General features: G+C 49.7%; 4 protein-coding genes across 4 annotated transcripts; 2 read left to right on the forward strand and 2 right to left on the reverse strand.

Annotated features, from left to right (window-relative positions):
- Positions 1-87: 87 nt before the first annotated feature.
- On the forward strand, positions 88-1,212 carry HEM15 (ferrochelatase hem15; the record flags this gene model as incomplete). The annotated part of the gene is made up of 2 exons (XM_051727041.1): positions 88-96; positions 148-1,212. 2 exons carry the CDS (start codon positions 88-90, stop codon positions 1,210-1,212), a joined length of 1,074 nt encoding a protein of 357 aa, XP_051593466.1.
- Positions 1,213-2,599: 1,387 nt separating this feature from the next.
- PDA1 (alpha subunit of pyruvate dehydrogenase) lies at positions 2,600-4,112 on the reverse strand (the record flags this gene model as incomplete). Its single annotated transcript, XM_051727042.1, has 5 exons — positions 2,600-2,917; positions 2,972-3,207; positions 3,259-3,713; positions 3,770-3,921; positions 3,972-4,112. 5 exons carry the CDS (start codon positions 4,110-4,112, stop codon positions 2,600-2,602), a joined length of 1,302 nt encoding a protein of 433 aa, XP_051593467.1.
- A 1,835-nt stretch (positions 4,113-5,947) lies between these two features.
- Positions 5,948-7,120, forward strand: J4E82_000723 (uncharacterized protein; the record flags this gene model as incomplete). The annotated part of the gene is made up of 1 exon (XM_051727043.1): positions 5,948-7,120. The coding sequence occupies one exon, from the start codon at positions 5,948-5,950 to the stop codon at positions 7,118-7,120; it is 1,173 nt and encodes a 390-aa protein (XP_051593468.1).
- Positions 7,121-7,752: 632 nt separating this feature from the next.
- On the reverse strand, positions 7,753-9,332 carry J4E82_000724 (uncharacterized protein; the record flags this gene model as incomplete). The annotated part of the gene is made up of 2 exons (XM_051727044.1): positions 7,753-8,966; positions 9,326-9,332. 2 exons carry the CDS (start codon positions 9,330-9,332, stop codon positions 7,753-7,755), a joined length of 1,221 nt encoding a protein of 406 aa, XP_051593469.1.
- Between the last annotated feature and the right edge of the window lie 7,220 nt (positions 9,333-16,552).

Genomic DNA, 16,552 nt, shown 5'->3' on the forward strand with positions numbered 1-16,552 from the left:
ACGCCTGGCGCTAAGGGACCTACTGCTATGGTCTTCATGAACATGGGCGGGCCATCAACAACAGACGAGGTCCATGGCTTTCTGAGCATGTTGTTCGTACGTAACTTGATTGGAACGCATCATAGATACTCAGCTGACGGATTGTAGGCCGACAAAGACTTGATTCCCCTCGGACCCCTACAGAACTACATTGGACCCTACATTGCACGGAGACGAACACCCAAGATTCAAAAGCAGTATGCTGAGATTGGTGGTGGATCACCAATCAGGAAATGGTCCGAACACCAGGCCGCAGAGATGTGCAAGATCCTCGACAAGACCTCACCCGAGACCGCTCCTCACAAGCCCTACGTTGCTTTCCGTTATGCGAACCCTCTTACCGAAGACACATACAAGCAATTGATAGCAGACGGTTTTGGAGCAGGCAAGGGTGGCCGTGCTGTCGCTTTCACACAATACCCTCAGTACTCCTGCTCAACCACCGGCTCCTCGTTGAACGAACTCTGGAAATGGAGGACGAGGCTGGAAGGCAAGCGCGCAAATGGAGAGACTGGTCAAGAAGTCGAGCCTGAAGGTGCCATCAAATGGAGTGTTATTGACCGCTGGCCGGCACACCCAGGCTTAGTAGAAGCCTTCGCTCAGAACATCGAAAAGAAGCTCGCGGAGTATCCAGCCGAGCGACGGGATGGCGTCGTCATCCTCTTCTCTGCCCACAGTCTCCCCATGACTGTTGTCAACCGCGGTGACCCATACCCCTCCGAGGTCGCAGCGACTGTCTACGCCGTGATGCAGCGCCTCGGCATGAAGCACAAATACCGCCTTGTATGGCAATCGCAGGTCGGCCCTCAACCCTGGCTCGGAGCGCAGACTTCAGACACTGTCAAAGAGTACATGAAGAAGGGCCAGACAGACATGCTCCTTGTACCCATTGCCTTCACTAGCGACCACATCGAGACGCTATACGAACTGGACAAGGAGGTCATTGGTGAGGACGCAGAGGGCCACGAGGGTGTTAAGCGCATCGAGAGCTTGAATGATAGCCCTGTCTTTATCGAGGCGCTCGCAGACATCGCAAAGGCACATTTGCAGAGCGGACAGGCGTGTAGCCCGCAGATGATTCTCAGATGTCCAAAGTGCACGAGTGAGAGGTGTTTGGCACAAAAGGAGTTCTTCGCTGGCCAGACACAACATATCGATCCTCCCGCATCATAGGCTGGTTTGAAGCTATGACGGTCCGAGAATTGCAGACACGTAGCGATTGTGTACCATATGGAAAATTACTATATACCCGCCTCATAAGGACGATTAGAAAACTGACTGTGTCGCTATGAAGTCTAGGGACTTCGTCTCCTTAGGCCGTGTGATACATGCGCCTTTTGGCTCCATCTCCCGAGTTTCACTTGTGCTGTTGTCTGCCACCTCTTCCTCAGTCTGGGTATGTATCCGGGCGATACGCCCATCCTCGTGACTCCTTTTCCTTCCAACAACCGCCTGAACTTCGCATGGCTCTACTGCTAACGTCTTGACTCTTATCTTCTTTGTTCCCGTCCCAAGACTAGAGTTCCCTTTCTAGTTTGCACCTACAAGTTTCCCTGTCTGCTCGTCCTGGGGATTGCAGCTATAGTGTGTGTCCGAACACGCAAAGCTTAATCAAGGAGGAAAGCTGATGTTGCGTTTGCTACAATCCTGTGACGAAATTGTTGAACACACAGCTTCTCTCGTGCCGGTGATCAGTAGCTTTTGGATCTACTGTTATTCGATGACTACCTGGCAATATGGCTCGTCTTTGTCAATTATATTTGTTTGAGGATCCATCCATGCGAGATCTTTCTTGGGCTCATCTATAGGCTTCTTGAGGGCTGGGCCCTCGATACCACGTTCACTGTTCATATCGGTGGAGCGGGAGGCAATTTTTGACTCCTGGTCACGTTGGACAGCGGACCAAACGTGCAAATTGGTCTGCTCTAGGATGCGGTATAAGAATTGAAGTAGCTCAGCTTCTATGACGAGACCCATGTCATCAAGTGACAAGAAAATGTCGACTTGCACGTGCAAATTAAAGGAAGTTTAGCTAGGTATTGCGGTGTCATTAAAGGCATTATTAGGAGGAGGTCGGACACAATCAGGAACTGAAGTGCAAACTAGAACCTTTCAAGAAATGATAGAAGACGTCCCGGCAGTTCATATAGTGGGCATTGGAGATAGTACTAAAAAAGCAGTGGTTGGAGATACCGAACTGGCGCCAATTCCAACTGTGGTTTCCATGATTTCGTAGAATCCACTCTAATCACTGGTACTGCAATCACGCAGAGCGCCAATCGTGATGATGCATAAACGCCTGAACAGATAATCCAATTGGTCTATCGTTGTAAACCTCAACTCGATCTTGGTATATCGACTGGGGATGCATGAAACATCCTCGTTAGTGTGCTTTATAGGTACGAGGGTTGTGAGTGGATTCCATGAAATGTCATTCAATGCAAGACCGCGCTCCCTAGCTGCATACACGCATGTAGAAGCCTCTAAATCCTAGAATTACAGATCCCTCTCGTCACCCAATTGTCTCTTCAATCATAACCCCATGAGTATCTGAAGAGCTTTACGCAGTCCTGGCGACAGGCTTCTTCTCACCGCCCATGTCGTGCTCGGTGTAGTAGAAGTTCTCCTCTGGGATACGTCCCCTCAGGAACTCGGGCTCGGAGCCACGAACGTAGATGTCCTCGTATAGTACCTTGCCAGTGGCCTCGGGAACGGCCATCTTCTCCGCGATGGCAACCTCCTCGTCGACGTCGGAGCGTGCTTGCTTGTCGATGGACTTGAGCTCCTCCTCGGAAGTGACACCCCAGTCAAGGAGCTTCTGCTTGAGTCCGGCGATGGGGTCGTTGGTGCTGCGCATGCGCTGAATCTCCTCACGGGTCTATCAATGCTTGTTAATATACGCTCTAGAATTCGGCACTGCGGTGTGACTCACTCGGTAAGTGGTTCCAGGGTCGGACATGGAGTGTCCTCCGTAACGGTAGGTGACGTATTCGTAGACGAGAGGACCCTTGCCAGCAGCAGCGTACTCCTTTCCGTACTTGACAGCGGCCTTGACGGCGAGGACGTCCATGCCGTTGATCTTCAGACCAGGGATGTACTGTCCACGCTTGTAGTAGTCGGTGAGGGCAGACGAGCGGTTGGCAGCGGTTCCCATACCGTACTTGTTGTCTGAGGGGTATTAGCAAAATCGCAGCATGCTCCTTCGAAGGGTATACGCACTCTCGCAACCGAAGATGACGGGCAAGTTCCAGAGCTTGGCCATGTTGAAAGCCTCAAAGACCTGACCCTGGTTGGAGGCACCGTCTCCGTAGAGAGCAAGGGTGACGTTCTTCTTGTTCTCGTACTGGCATGCGAAGGCAATACCAGCTCCAACGGGAACCTGGGCACCGACGATACCGTTACCACCGTAGAAACCGGGGGCGAACATGTGCATAGATCCACCCTTTCCGTAAGCGATACCTTCTCTCCTGCCGAGGAGTTCACCGATAATGGACTTGACGGTTGCGCCGCGCATCAGAGCGAAGCCGTGGCAACGGTAGGCGGTAATAAGATGGTCGGCGCGCTCGATGGCGTGTTCGATACCGACGGCGACGGCTTCCTGACCGGTGGACAGATGGCAGAAACCCCGGATCTTCTTCTCCTTGTAGAGTCTGTCGGCGGCCATTTCCATGCGTCTGTTCGATATTAGACCCTGCTTGTAGCCAAATCCTGCAATTGTGGTGTTTCATACCGCACGGCGACCATGTCGTAGTACATCTTCTTCAGCTCCTTCTTGGTAACCTCCATTGTGTATGGCGGCGGGTCGAGCTCGTACGTCTCAAAGGCCTCGTCGGAGAGGCGGATCTCGAAGGGCTTGTCATCCTCCTGCAGACGGTCAATTATCTGTCCCGTGGCTACAGCCACTCTATCAGCATTTCTGGGTGTCGTCTTACCGATGGCACGTTGGCCGGGTCGGTGTGCGATGAGGCCGCATCCGTGGTCACGAACCTGCTGAAGGCGGGTCGCGCGGCGGGGGCGACGACATTGCGTCGGAAGGGCGACGCAATGTTCCGCCTAATTGTCCTGGACAGCATTGTGAGGTGTGAGGGGAAGGAGCGGAGGGAGAGGCGTGGGTATGCCGTGAGGTTGACTGCTGAGGGTGTTGATTCGAAAAGTTGCTCAGCTCCGCCAGCTCGGGGATCCGCTTTCGCGCTAAGCGATTAGGGTCCGCCAACGCCAATTCTCAACACATCCCGATCCTCTCCGACTCAACACCTATCGATGCGAACAAGCCGCCCAACACATCTCAATTCGCTACACGAAGCCTCGTTTGCGGTTATCTTCGCTGCGACTCGTAAGCCGCACTCGCTGATGCACCGTGAACTACCAGAGAGTCGGGGTGAGCACGCGAATGCTACACCATCTTCGCGTAGGCAGGACTACTAGTGTATGGCTGTCGCGATCCCTGCCAGAGTGCAAAAGAAAAGACACGAGTGAGCAGTCCAAGAGATGCGGGATATAATACGACTACTGTTCAAGAGCAAAGGAGTATTCTCGACATCTCTTCTTCACTATTGCCATCTCAGATTGCATAACATGACGAAGCCCATCTCGCTCCTCAGAATGATCACTCAAAGTACACTTCCGACCTGTTCGCTGATCCTGTCGAATAATATCCTTTCTATCCCGCAGTATCAGTAAAGCAGACATGGTCTCTTGATCAACGTCTTGAAAATTCTTATGCAACGGAAGTTATGGTAAGCGTAGGCAAGGAGCGTGGGAAAGACGGATGGTTCGCTACTTAGGGACTCAAGGTCTTTAGGTACGTTGGATTGCGGGGAGTAGAACTGGTATGCACTTCCAATAACGGAGATTCTACATGTGCATGTTTTTGGTAGGTGTACTATCAACTACGACCAACATGACCATATGTAAGACTGAACATATTTTGAGGCATGGACGGCTGCCAGACGTGATGCCTATCGTGATCACGTGTAACTTCGCATGTGGTAATTTGTGGGGTCGCTGTAGGATGTGTTGCGCTAGCGTTCATTCCTGAAATGAACCTCACAACTATCGTGCAACCTAACTTCGCGAAGACTTTGCTGCGCATATCGACCTATAAGATATGCATGGACTTCTGATTGTGTGTGCCCGATTATAGCAGTCATGCCGCACTTTCTGCTCAAGCCTTTGACGCGCTCGTATCTGACACGACCCAAGAACTCGATTGCTAAGCGCCGGAATTGAAAGTCTGATAGAGCGCGTAGCAAGCGTCCCGGCGCTTGATGATACCCAGATAACACAGCGAGGTAGATCCGAAATGGCTATGGGACCAATAACGAGCCTCAGTCCCGATTTGGTTGTTGTATTGTTAGACCTTCGAAGACCCCTTGGCTCGTGGCATTATGCGCGCGATACAGATTACGTTGATCAGCCCGACGTAGACGCGCCAGTCAAATTCATAGATAACTGGAGTTAACTGTGGTGTTGTGTCTAGCATTCCAAAACTTCTCAAACGAACTTCATTCCCGCTTGCTTCGCAAAAGCCATGGTAGCCACAAACCCACGAAATGCTTCAGGTGCATCCCGCACCACATCCTTTCAACACGAACCGCTTGACTACAGGAGAAATGCTATTAGACTACTCAAAATCCTTCCAAACCTTTCAAATAACGGGCACATTCAATGTGAAATGTGGCATGACAGCGTTAAGGCAAGCTACACCTGTCTTTCATACGTCTGGGGTCCGGAGAACATACAGCGGCAGATCCTGGTCAACGGCAGGCTTCTATGGATACGCGAAAATCTTTTCGAGTTCATGCAAGTCGCTCGATCAAAATACGCAAATTCACCACGAATTCTCTGGATCGACGCTCTGTGTATCGACCAGGACTCCGTTTATGAAAAAAATCACCAGGTAGCACAGATGGGTTCCATTTACGCAAACTCTGTTGAAGTTATCTCTTGGCTTGGGCTCAGTCAAAGTATCGGAAGAGCATTTGCATTTGCACTGGAGTTGAGCAAGGATCCTAGATATGGGACATGGGACATGTTGGAAGACCAACAAAAGAGATGGTTTGAACGGAACAAAGAGACCAATGGCCAACTTAAAAGAGACTGGTACGCGGTTCTCAAAGACCGATACTGGACCCGCGCATGGATCACACAAGAGATCTTGCTCGCTCGAAATGTCAAGTTCCTCGTCAACAACCTCGAAGTCACTCTCAAGCAGATTGCTGCATGTGCCGTCAACCAACGTAGGCACATCAACGATCTCAAAGGCAATGCAATGATCGATCCTAAGAACTTTGACGTCAAAACTCGCGTGTTCCAGTATTACATGAGTGCTATAGGCAATCCACAAAGAAAGCCCAGCGAATCGAAACTCATCAGCTGGTTTACTCGCCTACCCGGTCGGCAAAGCTACTACGTTCACGACAGAGTCTACTCGCTTCTTTCCCTTGCTTCAGACGCGTCAAGTATCAAAGTAGACTATCGCACTTCGAGATCAGAACTTTTGTATCAGGTCATGAGCCTGTACAGAACAAGGATGTGCATTTGTGCATGGTTTTACATGGTCGATATGTTAGACTGCTACCATGTTCCTGGCGCAAAAGGCCGTGGCAACGGATCGGATACAACCCCAGTTTTCAGACTTCCCATGAAGCCAGTTCGTACAGAATCTGTTATGGGTGACAAAATAAAAGACTGGTACGATGCTTGTTCAGCATGTGCCACAAGGATGCCTCCTCCTTTTGACGAGAAGGTCCAGACAACCTTTTGCGTCAAGTCTCTTTGTTACAATATTCAAGACGGCCACGTGCACGTTTACAAGAACAAGCGTGGAAAGTACGAGGTCAAGCGATGGGGTGATACCACTGGTTACGACGTCGTGCACTTTCAACCCGGAAATCCTGGAACCTCCAAAGACGACATCAATCTTGGGTGGGGTAGTTCACCTGATCTATACGATGTCTTCCTCACAGGCGATGTCTTGATGAAGCTGTTTTTGTACACTGATGAGAGTGTGAGACAGGCGGTGCCATTGCAGATTTGCTCAGGGGCGCAGAGTGGTGTGACCAGCATGGAGCTTCATTAGATCATTCTGTGGGCTTGACACGTGTTCCATTGAGTTTGAAGAGAAAAGCAACGTAAGGACGTATAGCGTGTATTGTATTTCACGTAATTCGCTTGCAAACGACCATGGCCCGGCAAAGATCAGCAATCGCCTTTCCTCTTCTTTTTTGCTCATACTATTGTGCTGGACCATGGTATACTCGACAATGAACGTATATAAATAGTAGCAAACAGTTGTTCCGAACTTTTCTTCTTTCCGCAAACGAGTTCGGTTATTTCTTACCAGATGTTGCGCAACACGACTACTCGCGTGGTCAGAAGTAGTGGAAATCTCAATCTGAAATCCTGCCTTTCTGAACGCTTTAGCTGATGGTTGCAACAGGAGGGCCATCAACCACCAACGTATTGTCAACACCAGACGCGCATTACTCACAAAGATGAGAATATAATGTGGAGAGAGTGGACAGAGTCGCTTTGAATGACCGACATATGTGTACCGTGTGCTGCGTGTAATTAAACGTAATAAAGATGTTGTTTCAGGGCGTCCGACGTCTAGTGTCATTGACGACTGACGGAGAATGTATGCGAGTCTTTGTCGTATGTGATCCAAGTTTGGTGCTATACGGCAGTTAGAGTGGAAGCGCGTGGTAGCACTTATAAAACACTTGCCTTCGCAATAGAATAACCTAGCCTCAATACCCTCTCCATACGACTCTTCACTGTACTTGCCAATTCCAGATATCGCTCCTCCTCATCGTGCTCTCTTTCAAACCACTTCTTGGGGAAATATTCATCCGCCCAGATCAAGCCTCGTACGAGGTAATCTTCCGGTAGCGGTAGCTCGTCGCCCCTCTCTCCCTCTCCAGGGAATACATCGGAAGCCAGCAAGGTATCGATGCTTGGTGTTTGCGTTTGCGACTGACTTTGGATTTGGTTTTCAGTCTTGACCAACGTATTCAGAAATGCAACAAGTTCAGTCCAAGGCGCATCTTGGATAAGATCGGAAACGTATTTACTAGAAGCGAAGCTGGAAAGAAAAGCGAGCATGATGTGTACGTGAGGAAGCACGTTCTTGTCGCCAATACGGCGAAGGACGAGAGCAAATGTCTCGTAGGTAATTAGTTTGGCGTTAGGGATTGTGCCACGCATTGCCCATGGCGTTGTTCCGTGTGCCTCGTCTCCTTCCAGTGCCTTTGAAATATCTTTCTCACTTAATATTGGCTTCGTCGGATTCTGTTGGTCAGCTGCAGATGTACTCCGGATCTTGTCTTCAGCAGCGCTTTGAGAGGAGTCCTGTGCCTTCAGGTTGATTGGATGGAGGGAAGCCTGGCGAAGAATGTTCTCGTTGAGCCCGTATTCAAACCAACTGGCGATGTTGGTCACTGCAATGTATACACCCTGCTCCTTCCACTTCGCTGTCACACGCCCGATGTGATTGTCCAAATTTCCGATAAACTCTGCCTTTGCCTTGAGGAACTCGTCCTGACCTTTGGACTCCGTTACTGTAGACCTTTCGAACAGCAGACCGTGTGCTTTGATGAAGCTGGTATCGATCGCTAGAGCATGCGTAAGAGTGGCGCCTGCACGACCAAGAATCGGGTCCAACAGAGTCAAGATCGATTCCCGTGCGCTCTGGAATGGTTTGACGCAAGTCAAAGACCTGGAGTAGTAGTACATCTGCTGAAGTGCATTGGGCCGCGCCAGAATAGCCAGATGATGATACAATCGACCCACAGTAGGATTCTTATCAGCAGCCTTAGTATACCAAGAGCGCGCAACACCTGCCCAGGTCTCACGGTCGCGGACGTCCTCGTCTTCGATAGCCATCCGGTAGCGTCCAAGATCTCCCAGGCATTCAATCCATGTATCTTCGAAAGCCGGAACGGTTTCGTATAATAACGCCATCATCTGGTACGCCAAATATATGAACGCCAGCATATAATCGATACTATCAGGAAGACGCCTCCGAAGTAACTCCAAAAAAGAATGAATCCCATGCTTCCACATACGTGCAGGCATGGAATACTTAGCTGCAAGACGCCGAAGAGCTGGCGATGCGGAAGGATGCTGACTAGCTAGGAAAAAGTCGTGATGCTCGTGTAAAAGAGTACGGTGAAGAGCAATCAATGCCTGCCAATGATCGGATGCAAGCTTGGTATCGCTATCTTGCGCAGCTGCAGCTTGTGCACGATCAACGTGTATACACTTAGTTTCCACCATAGTTAACCCTGCATAGATTGATTTCACTTCAGATGCAAGTTGCTCTTGAGAGATAGGCCTACTATCTGGTTGCAATAGCAGACCTGGATACCGAGGATCATAGCGTTGGAGCTCAATAAGGCCTGGTTGGCGTTGAGATTGCTGAGGTTTAGGAATAGATCGTTGTGTTGAATGCGCAGGGGATTGAGGATGCGACGATTGTAATTGGTTACCCTTTGTAGCTTCCACTGACCATTCGCTGGAAGGCTCAGGCGTTGTCTGATACGGGGATGGAGTACCTTTAGTGCTCTGCTTAGGGTCAAAAAGGCGTGCATCTTGTGGTTTCGGTCGTGTCCGATCCGATACAACAGTATGAGGGATCTGTCTCGAGTACTCCGAATCGACCACCTCCACGTGAGAAGGACCCTTTCCCCTTGGGCTAGTGAACTCTTGCTCTGCCGGTCGTTTTCTACCGGAAGGTGGCGAGTTTTGTCGTGAGCCCTTTCCTGAATCTATAGTAAGGCCTCCAATATCAGGTGCTGAACGATCTCCCGCAGTTGCAGCTGATGAGTGATCCGACCTTCTAACCACGTTAATCGTTGATCCAGTAAGTGCTGTACATTGTAAATCTGTGCAAACTGACCTGAACTTTAGACTCAGCTCTCGGAACTTGTCTCGTGCCTGTCTCGAGGTCAATCCATCAAAATCGGCACGATGGTCTATCCTTCCGTGGTCATATAGCTGCTCAGCGGTTGGGAAAATCCGGCCCTCGTGTCCTGGGTAAGGACAAGGGTGGGGCCTATTGGCTGGGCTCTGAGTTTTGAGCGCCTGAGCGAACTTCGATTGAACGAATTCACCAGTATCCATTATGTGACCAAAATATTCAGGTATAACTCTCTCTTTCGTACTCGGGATGTCGTATGCGCCAGGAATTTGGTAGGAAAGACGCAGATGAATTGTAGATTGGTTGTGTAGATCCCCACATTCCCGTCTTGCGCCGCGCACTCAGGTTCTGGCGTGGCAAGAATCTTTCGACTCCGAATTCCACGCAGGATCTGTCGGATGCTGTTATTGCGCGATATCGCACATCAATCTGACCAAGATTCAGTATCAGTTTGGGGGCCAGAAAGGCATACACGCGAATTGTGGGTTGTGCTCTACCTTTGCACTGACGCAACTTGTCAGTCAACCAAAGTGGCGGCGTCGCGGCTGTGGGGTCTGGAGGGAATGTGAGAAGCCTTTAGTATTCGCATCGATCCTTGAATGCAGATGTATTTGTTCGAGAAGAGGGGACGAGCAGAGCCTCAAGGTCTTAAACGTTAGTTCGCAAAATTGCGAAGCAGGCAACAAGGCGTCAGTTGCACGGGGTAAGATCCCAGTGGTGGGTCACGGATGCGGCCACACACCCCGGAGGCCGCAAGCAACCCTACTTCCACATCCTTGGGAGGACTCAAAGCCAACCATGTATCTAACGAAGGACCCTGTTGCCTGAAATCATTCTCAGTGAAGTAGGCAAAGCAGGCATGCAACGCGCTCGCTTTATCTACACTGGCGTCTCTCAGCCGCATACTCACGCCCCACAACAGCCGCCTCGATTTATAGTGCGCATCGAGACTAACACGGATCTAATCACACGAAAATCTTATAAAGAGGTTTAGCAGGGGCCAGATACCAAAATCTCGCAGGGTATGTTGCAAAGGATTTATGAGGTACCCAATGCATAATAAGTAGACAACAGGTTTCGCAGCCTTGTGTGCCAAATTCTAAAAGTGGTAGGATGCCGGAAATGGCCTGGCCAATCTTTGGTTCCATGCCTGTGGTATCGGTTGCGCCAGGCGATCGTAATGCTCTAGCTTCCATGCTGGTCATCGTTGCAAACAACGGTTCGTTTTTCCTAAGCAGCTTCCACTCGCCGCCGAATATGCACAGTAATGAACACGGCATTCCCGTGATGACCAGAATTGACCATTTCCTCAGAAAGGGTGCTTTACTCAGCTCACTACAAGAAGGGGTGCGCCGCTTACCGTTCTTTCAGCTCATTCAGCAACCTCTCATCGCTCCAAGGTCAACACACCCAAGACATACGTTCGCTTTTCGTGGTCATCGGCATCTCTGGAAGACTGGGATGGCGTCTATGGCGCCTATGAGGATATGCATACAGCCGCAGCAGGCAGATACATGCGACACTGCGTGTTCCACGCCTTCGAAATCAAGTCCCGAAGGGCTTTCGGTATCAAGCTACCCCTTGAATGGCGCAAATGCCAAATTGCTGATCTCGAATCAGGGCAGCGTATTGAGGGAGACAGGTTTCAGTCGCCTTCCGATCAGGACGAATGGATTGGCAGCCGACACGACTGGCCGATGATCAAGAAATCTATCACGAGAAACTGACGAAAGGACGCATTTTCGTCCTCTAGCGATTCTGATACACTGACTTTCCAGCGCGTTGCACGGCCACCCGCAGAGTAGTGATGATCTCAAGGTTGCCATACCACTAGGAGGCACACGTCACCTGTGTTCAGGCATGACAGCAGTACCCGAGGAATTGGGAGGCCGCACGTGTCATTAGCAATTCGTATCAACGACCATGCAATTGCTTATATGCAGATTCCCGTACTATCTGCTGTTGTATCAACAGATGTTAGTCTCGCACATGGCACCTCTAGCGCTCAGATAGCGGTGTTGGCGCTATGAGGCAGAAGTGGGCGAGTCAGCAATTCGGGCCTATGCTCGTGCGCTTTTGCTGCCTTGTTTTCAACCGGTGAAGGACGACAGACGAGATGTGATATCAACAAAGAACGTCCAACGCACATCGACCAAGACAAGAGCTAGTAATTGGAATACAACTGTCCAGTCATATCTGTAGATCTGGAATATGCTAAGCAGAAAGCGAAGGATACTTTGTGATTCCCGGGTTCTCGATCATCAGATCATACAAGAAAATTGTATTGGAGAAGGTTTCGTTATCGGTGGAGGTTACTCAGGCAATATCCGCTAAAAGAAACACCACGCGACTTCGACGTTTTGATATGCTACTACTCATCGAGATGGGCTGATGCCACCAAGGAAGTTGAGCAGGCCCAACGAGAATGGTCAGGCCCAAATCAGGCCCGAACCCGCCTGTCTATGCCACAGTAGCGGAATGAAGGTGTTTTGGCAGCCGGCGCTCAGAATTAGATAGGAATCAGGTTGAGTTATCTTTTGTCTTACATTTCTATCTTGTGTCTTAACGTACCTGTTGGAGTCTTGTAGCACTCAGCTCGAGTCTCAGATTTGTGTTTGCTTCCGTTTGCGAGCGACCTTGAGGGTAGCGGAACGATCATTCAGTCAATACCTATCGGGATCGGACACCGATCGACCGAAGTCTACTGAGATATTCTGTCAAAAACGATTGTTACAGTAACACGGAGTCACGCAACTAGCATGCTGGAACATCTTCTTGTCCAAAGTAAGAGCAGATATGCAGGACTTGACAGGATTCTAAAGACTTAGTGGAAACTTAGTATGCCTCCCATTGGTAGAGAATCTTCCGGCCTGCGGGCCGTTCGTAGTTGCTACGTCGCCCCCGTCATCCCGGAGGTTTACTGCTGCCATGGTTGTGCTTGCATATTCTGAAACAGCTTATACTTCTGCGCCTCGAGACAATAGCAGGGATCTACACCAGCAAGGTGCTACTAGATTGTTCTCAAAACTGGATGATTAAACTTCAAAGCCCATCAGGCTGATATGGATGTGAAAGTTCACGAGAACGCTTCACAGCTGTTACCAGGCAAGTCACCGTGAGTGTGATCTTCCAATATAGACTGCATAACTAATGGCTCCGGTCATGCTATAGAAATCAGAGTCTTGCATGTGATAATCGATATGATTGGAAGGTGCAGCTTCGTATATTCGGAAGCCGAGGCTACGGTAGCATACCTCGATCCCCTGGAAGCACACGTAAAATAGGTAGTGTTGTACAACATTATGAGCGGGGTTCTATGATTGCCCTCCCGCTGAAAGCGGCACTCAACGATACTCGTGGCTTCTCCACTTATTGAAGTGGTATCCACGTCCAATAGCTGTTTACTCTTCATACACAAGTGCGTCCACCAATTCATCATTGATGCAGGAAGTCGTGTCGATTAGTGCCCCGTCGGGGCGAGCTCCAGGAGGCTGACTGAATCTTGGGGTAAAGTGATACGCGCTTGCACGTGCAGGCAAGCGACATGCATAACTCTAGGTTGCCGAGAAGGCTGCCCACGTAGCTCAATTGCAAGCTTATCGCAGTAATCCGGTATCTCGGTCCTGGACTACTAAGTCGGATTCAGTGCGACAGTTATGGAGTGTATGGTTCTACCAAGGAATCTTGTGACATCTTCTACTGACCGTTGTACATCACGCGCAGATTGACTTCCGGTCTAGCTGCCTTCCCTGATGTGCAGCGATGCACACTTCTATCGACTGTTGAAGGCTAGCATATTGATCGAAATAACGATACGATCACCGGATATATCGTTGTTTGCTTTTGAACGTCAAACTACCAAGTTTCAACATACTCATTTGCTCTTTCCGGAATCATCTCAGATCCTACGTAGTCATTGTAACAACCCAGATAGACCCCTGTATGCCGAACCCGGTGTACGACCACGTGGACAAGTCATCGCTTGCAAAGTTAGGCAGTAAAGCCATCCACAAGCGAAACCATGTACAAGTTCAGAGAGCGGTCTCGGGAGTCATGTAACATAGTTGCTTTTGTCAGGTCTGCGCGCAATCCACATCAGAACAGGCTATTAGCAAGAGAATGCACGGTAGGTGTTGGAAAGGGGAATGTTGCTACAAATCAATTGATAACTTAGTCCCCATCACCGCATCTAACAAGTTCCTTTATCAGTTTATTCCAAACGCAGTAAGGGGCTGAATAGTACTACGAACTCAGCAATGTAATGTCTTTACCGTTTACAGAAGGGTTCGGTGAGTGAGGGGCTGGCTAAGGCAACAAGGCTGTGATGATGTGATCACGCAATTTCGGTAATCAGGAACTATTAAGCGAGGTCGCGTTGGGGGCCAAAAGGGACAGTGCGCTTGCCGTAGGGCTGGCGAGTCCTCCATGCAAGTGCACGTTGACGTCTCGGACTTCAACCACTGATCACTGTGCTGTTCCTTACCCTCGTCGTTCGCAATATCGCGCACCATTTAGCTACCCGCTCAGATATTTCAATCGCAAGGGAGATCAGAAGACAGTCCTGTACATACGATCGATGACAACTGTTCAGCCGCGAACTGTCATCCAGAGGTTCAGATTGGCACGCGAGGCGCTATTTTCATCTTCCGAACTGTAACAGTTATAGTTCGCGAACCATTGAACAGAAAGGGGAAAACGCACAATGTCTTCGACTGTAGAATTACGGCATATCAGGGCTTTTGCAGGTGCCGTACGAACCCATGACTGCTTATGGAAGGAATATGACCATGTTTCTATAAGGCAACAGGTTTCGACATAGGGTAACACCCAGTAAGTGACTCACCGGTCTAGATGCCGGGAAGCCATGTGCTCAAGAGGCAGATTGTTGGCATCTCTCCCAACCTCCTCTTTCGCTTCTCCGTTTCGAGTTTACGGACGTGTAGCTCCATGCTGACTGAAGGCTGTACGCTAACAACCGATAGAAACTGTTGGACTTCAGACAAAACAGGTCCTCTTGTGAGACGATAGTACTGGTACCTGGACCATTTTGCAGGTATGTTAGGCACTTACCTGTCGGTCTGTTCTCTACAACACGGTCGAATGGAGAAGATAGATACCAGGATATCTGAAACTGGCCCCCAGTCTATCTCACGAGTGCACGGACGATAAGGTGCGGTCGAACGATATACCTTGTATTTGATTTTTGCAGTCGTCTGGGCAGATGAGACATGAGTTGCGCCGTCATGATTGGCCCAAAGGTAACGAACTCGCTCGACCCACTCCTATACGACAAGCCGACCGTTCCACCCAAGGCAGTCTATACGATGTCGTCACCATTCCTAACTGTATAATGCTACATAGTTCATGCTCAGAACGAACGGGTGGTCAATAGTTTCTGTAAACACATCTGGGAGTTTGATCGCGCTCTTAGCAATGAAAATGGTTTGCTTCATAGATCACACCGATATACCCGCAGATCGGAATATACACGTGAAAGAAAGATAGTAACCATACGGAAACCGAAGAGAACCTAAAGAGAGATCAGTGCTAACCCATTACTTGCAAGAAGATCACGGTGTTACGCCATCTCTGCAGAAGGAATACGCGCCACGATGACTTGCGACATCGCCCTGGTTTCCCAGAGAGTCAGCAACATGCCTTTCGCCCGTAGGCAACCTGGAAAAGGGCGCATGTTCGCAAGAGCTTTTCTTGGTATGTCGCATAGTTAGATATAATCGCGGTCGAGTTGCTTGACTTGGTGACGAATTGGGTGGCTGTGTTGCGTCCCGAGGTCGTGTTGGGAAGACGCTATATGGCAATGACTACCTTCTAACAGCTGACCGGATCTGATCAATAGTTGTGGGGTCATCATATTGAGACAGAAAGATGTAAGCATGCCAGTCCTCAAGTGGATAGAAACAAGTCGTTTGTGCGATGCGATGATCGACGGCTGACGGCGCAGCTCGGTTGCGGAGATTAGTCGCACATCCTCCACAATCAATCTCCAAATGTGAAGCTCTCTACATCGCAAACAAACCCCGAAACCGTATGTCGTACTTGGCGATGTAAAGTGCATTTTCCGATTTCCTAGTGCTACCTAGGTATATGGGCCAAGCAATAGTTCGTGTATAGAATTGAATAAGGCTAAGCGACTGACTGATGCGAGTAAACGAGGTTTTAGCTTCGCGCTGAAAGCCGTTGCCTGGCTTCTTGCTTTGCGCCTCGATATGGAGCCCCGAATTATTCTTCGTCCGAGGCAGACCTGCTGGGGTGCTATGTTACGACAAGATACGTCAAGACACCTCAAGTCTGAATATCACATCCGATATCTGCGATGAGAGGATGGACAATGACGATGCTTCGCGAAGATTTCCGACTCAGAGAGTGGAGAAGTTCGTAGAGATCAACGTATCAACATTGTGGGAATAGTGGAACACCTGTTATGACATCACCCTGAAGCAACAAATTGAGGCGAACATCGGCTCGAGTCGTGCATAATAAACGCGCTTACATAGTCGACCATATATGGCACGCGCATGCTTTGCGCGACCGTGGTTTTCGTATCGGACCCTCTAATGTGGAAAGACTTCG

Source organism: Alternaria postmessia (genome assembly GCF_024291825.1).
Source record: "Alternaria postmessia strain BMP 2775 chromosome Unknown scaffold_2, whole genome shotgun sequence".
NCBI lineage: Eukaryota > Fungi > Ascomycota > Dothideomycetes > Pleosporales > Pleosporaceae > Alternaria > Alternaria postmessia.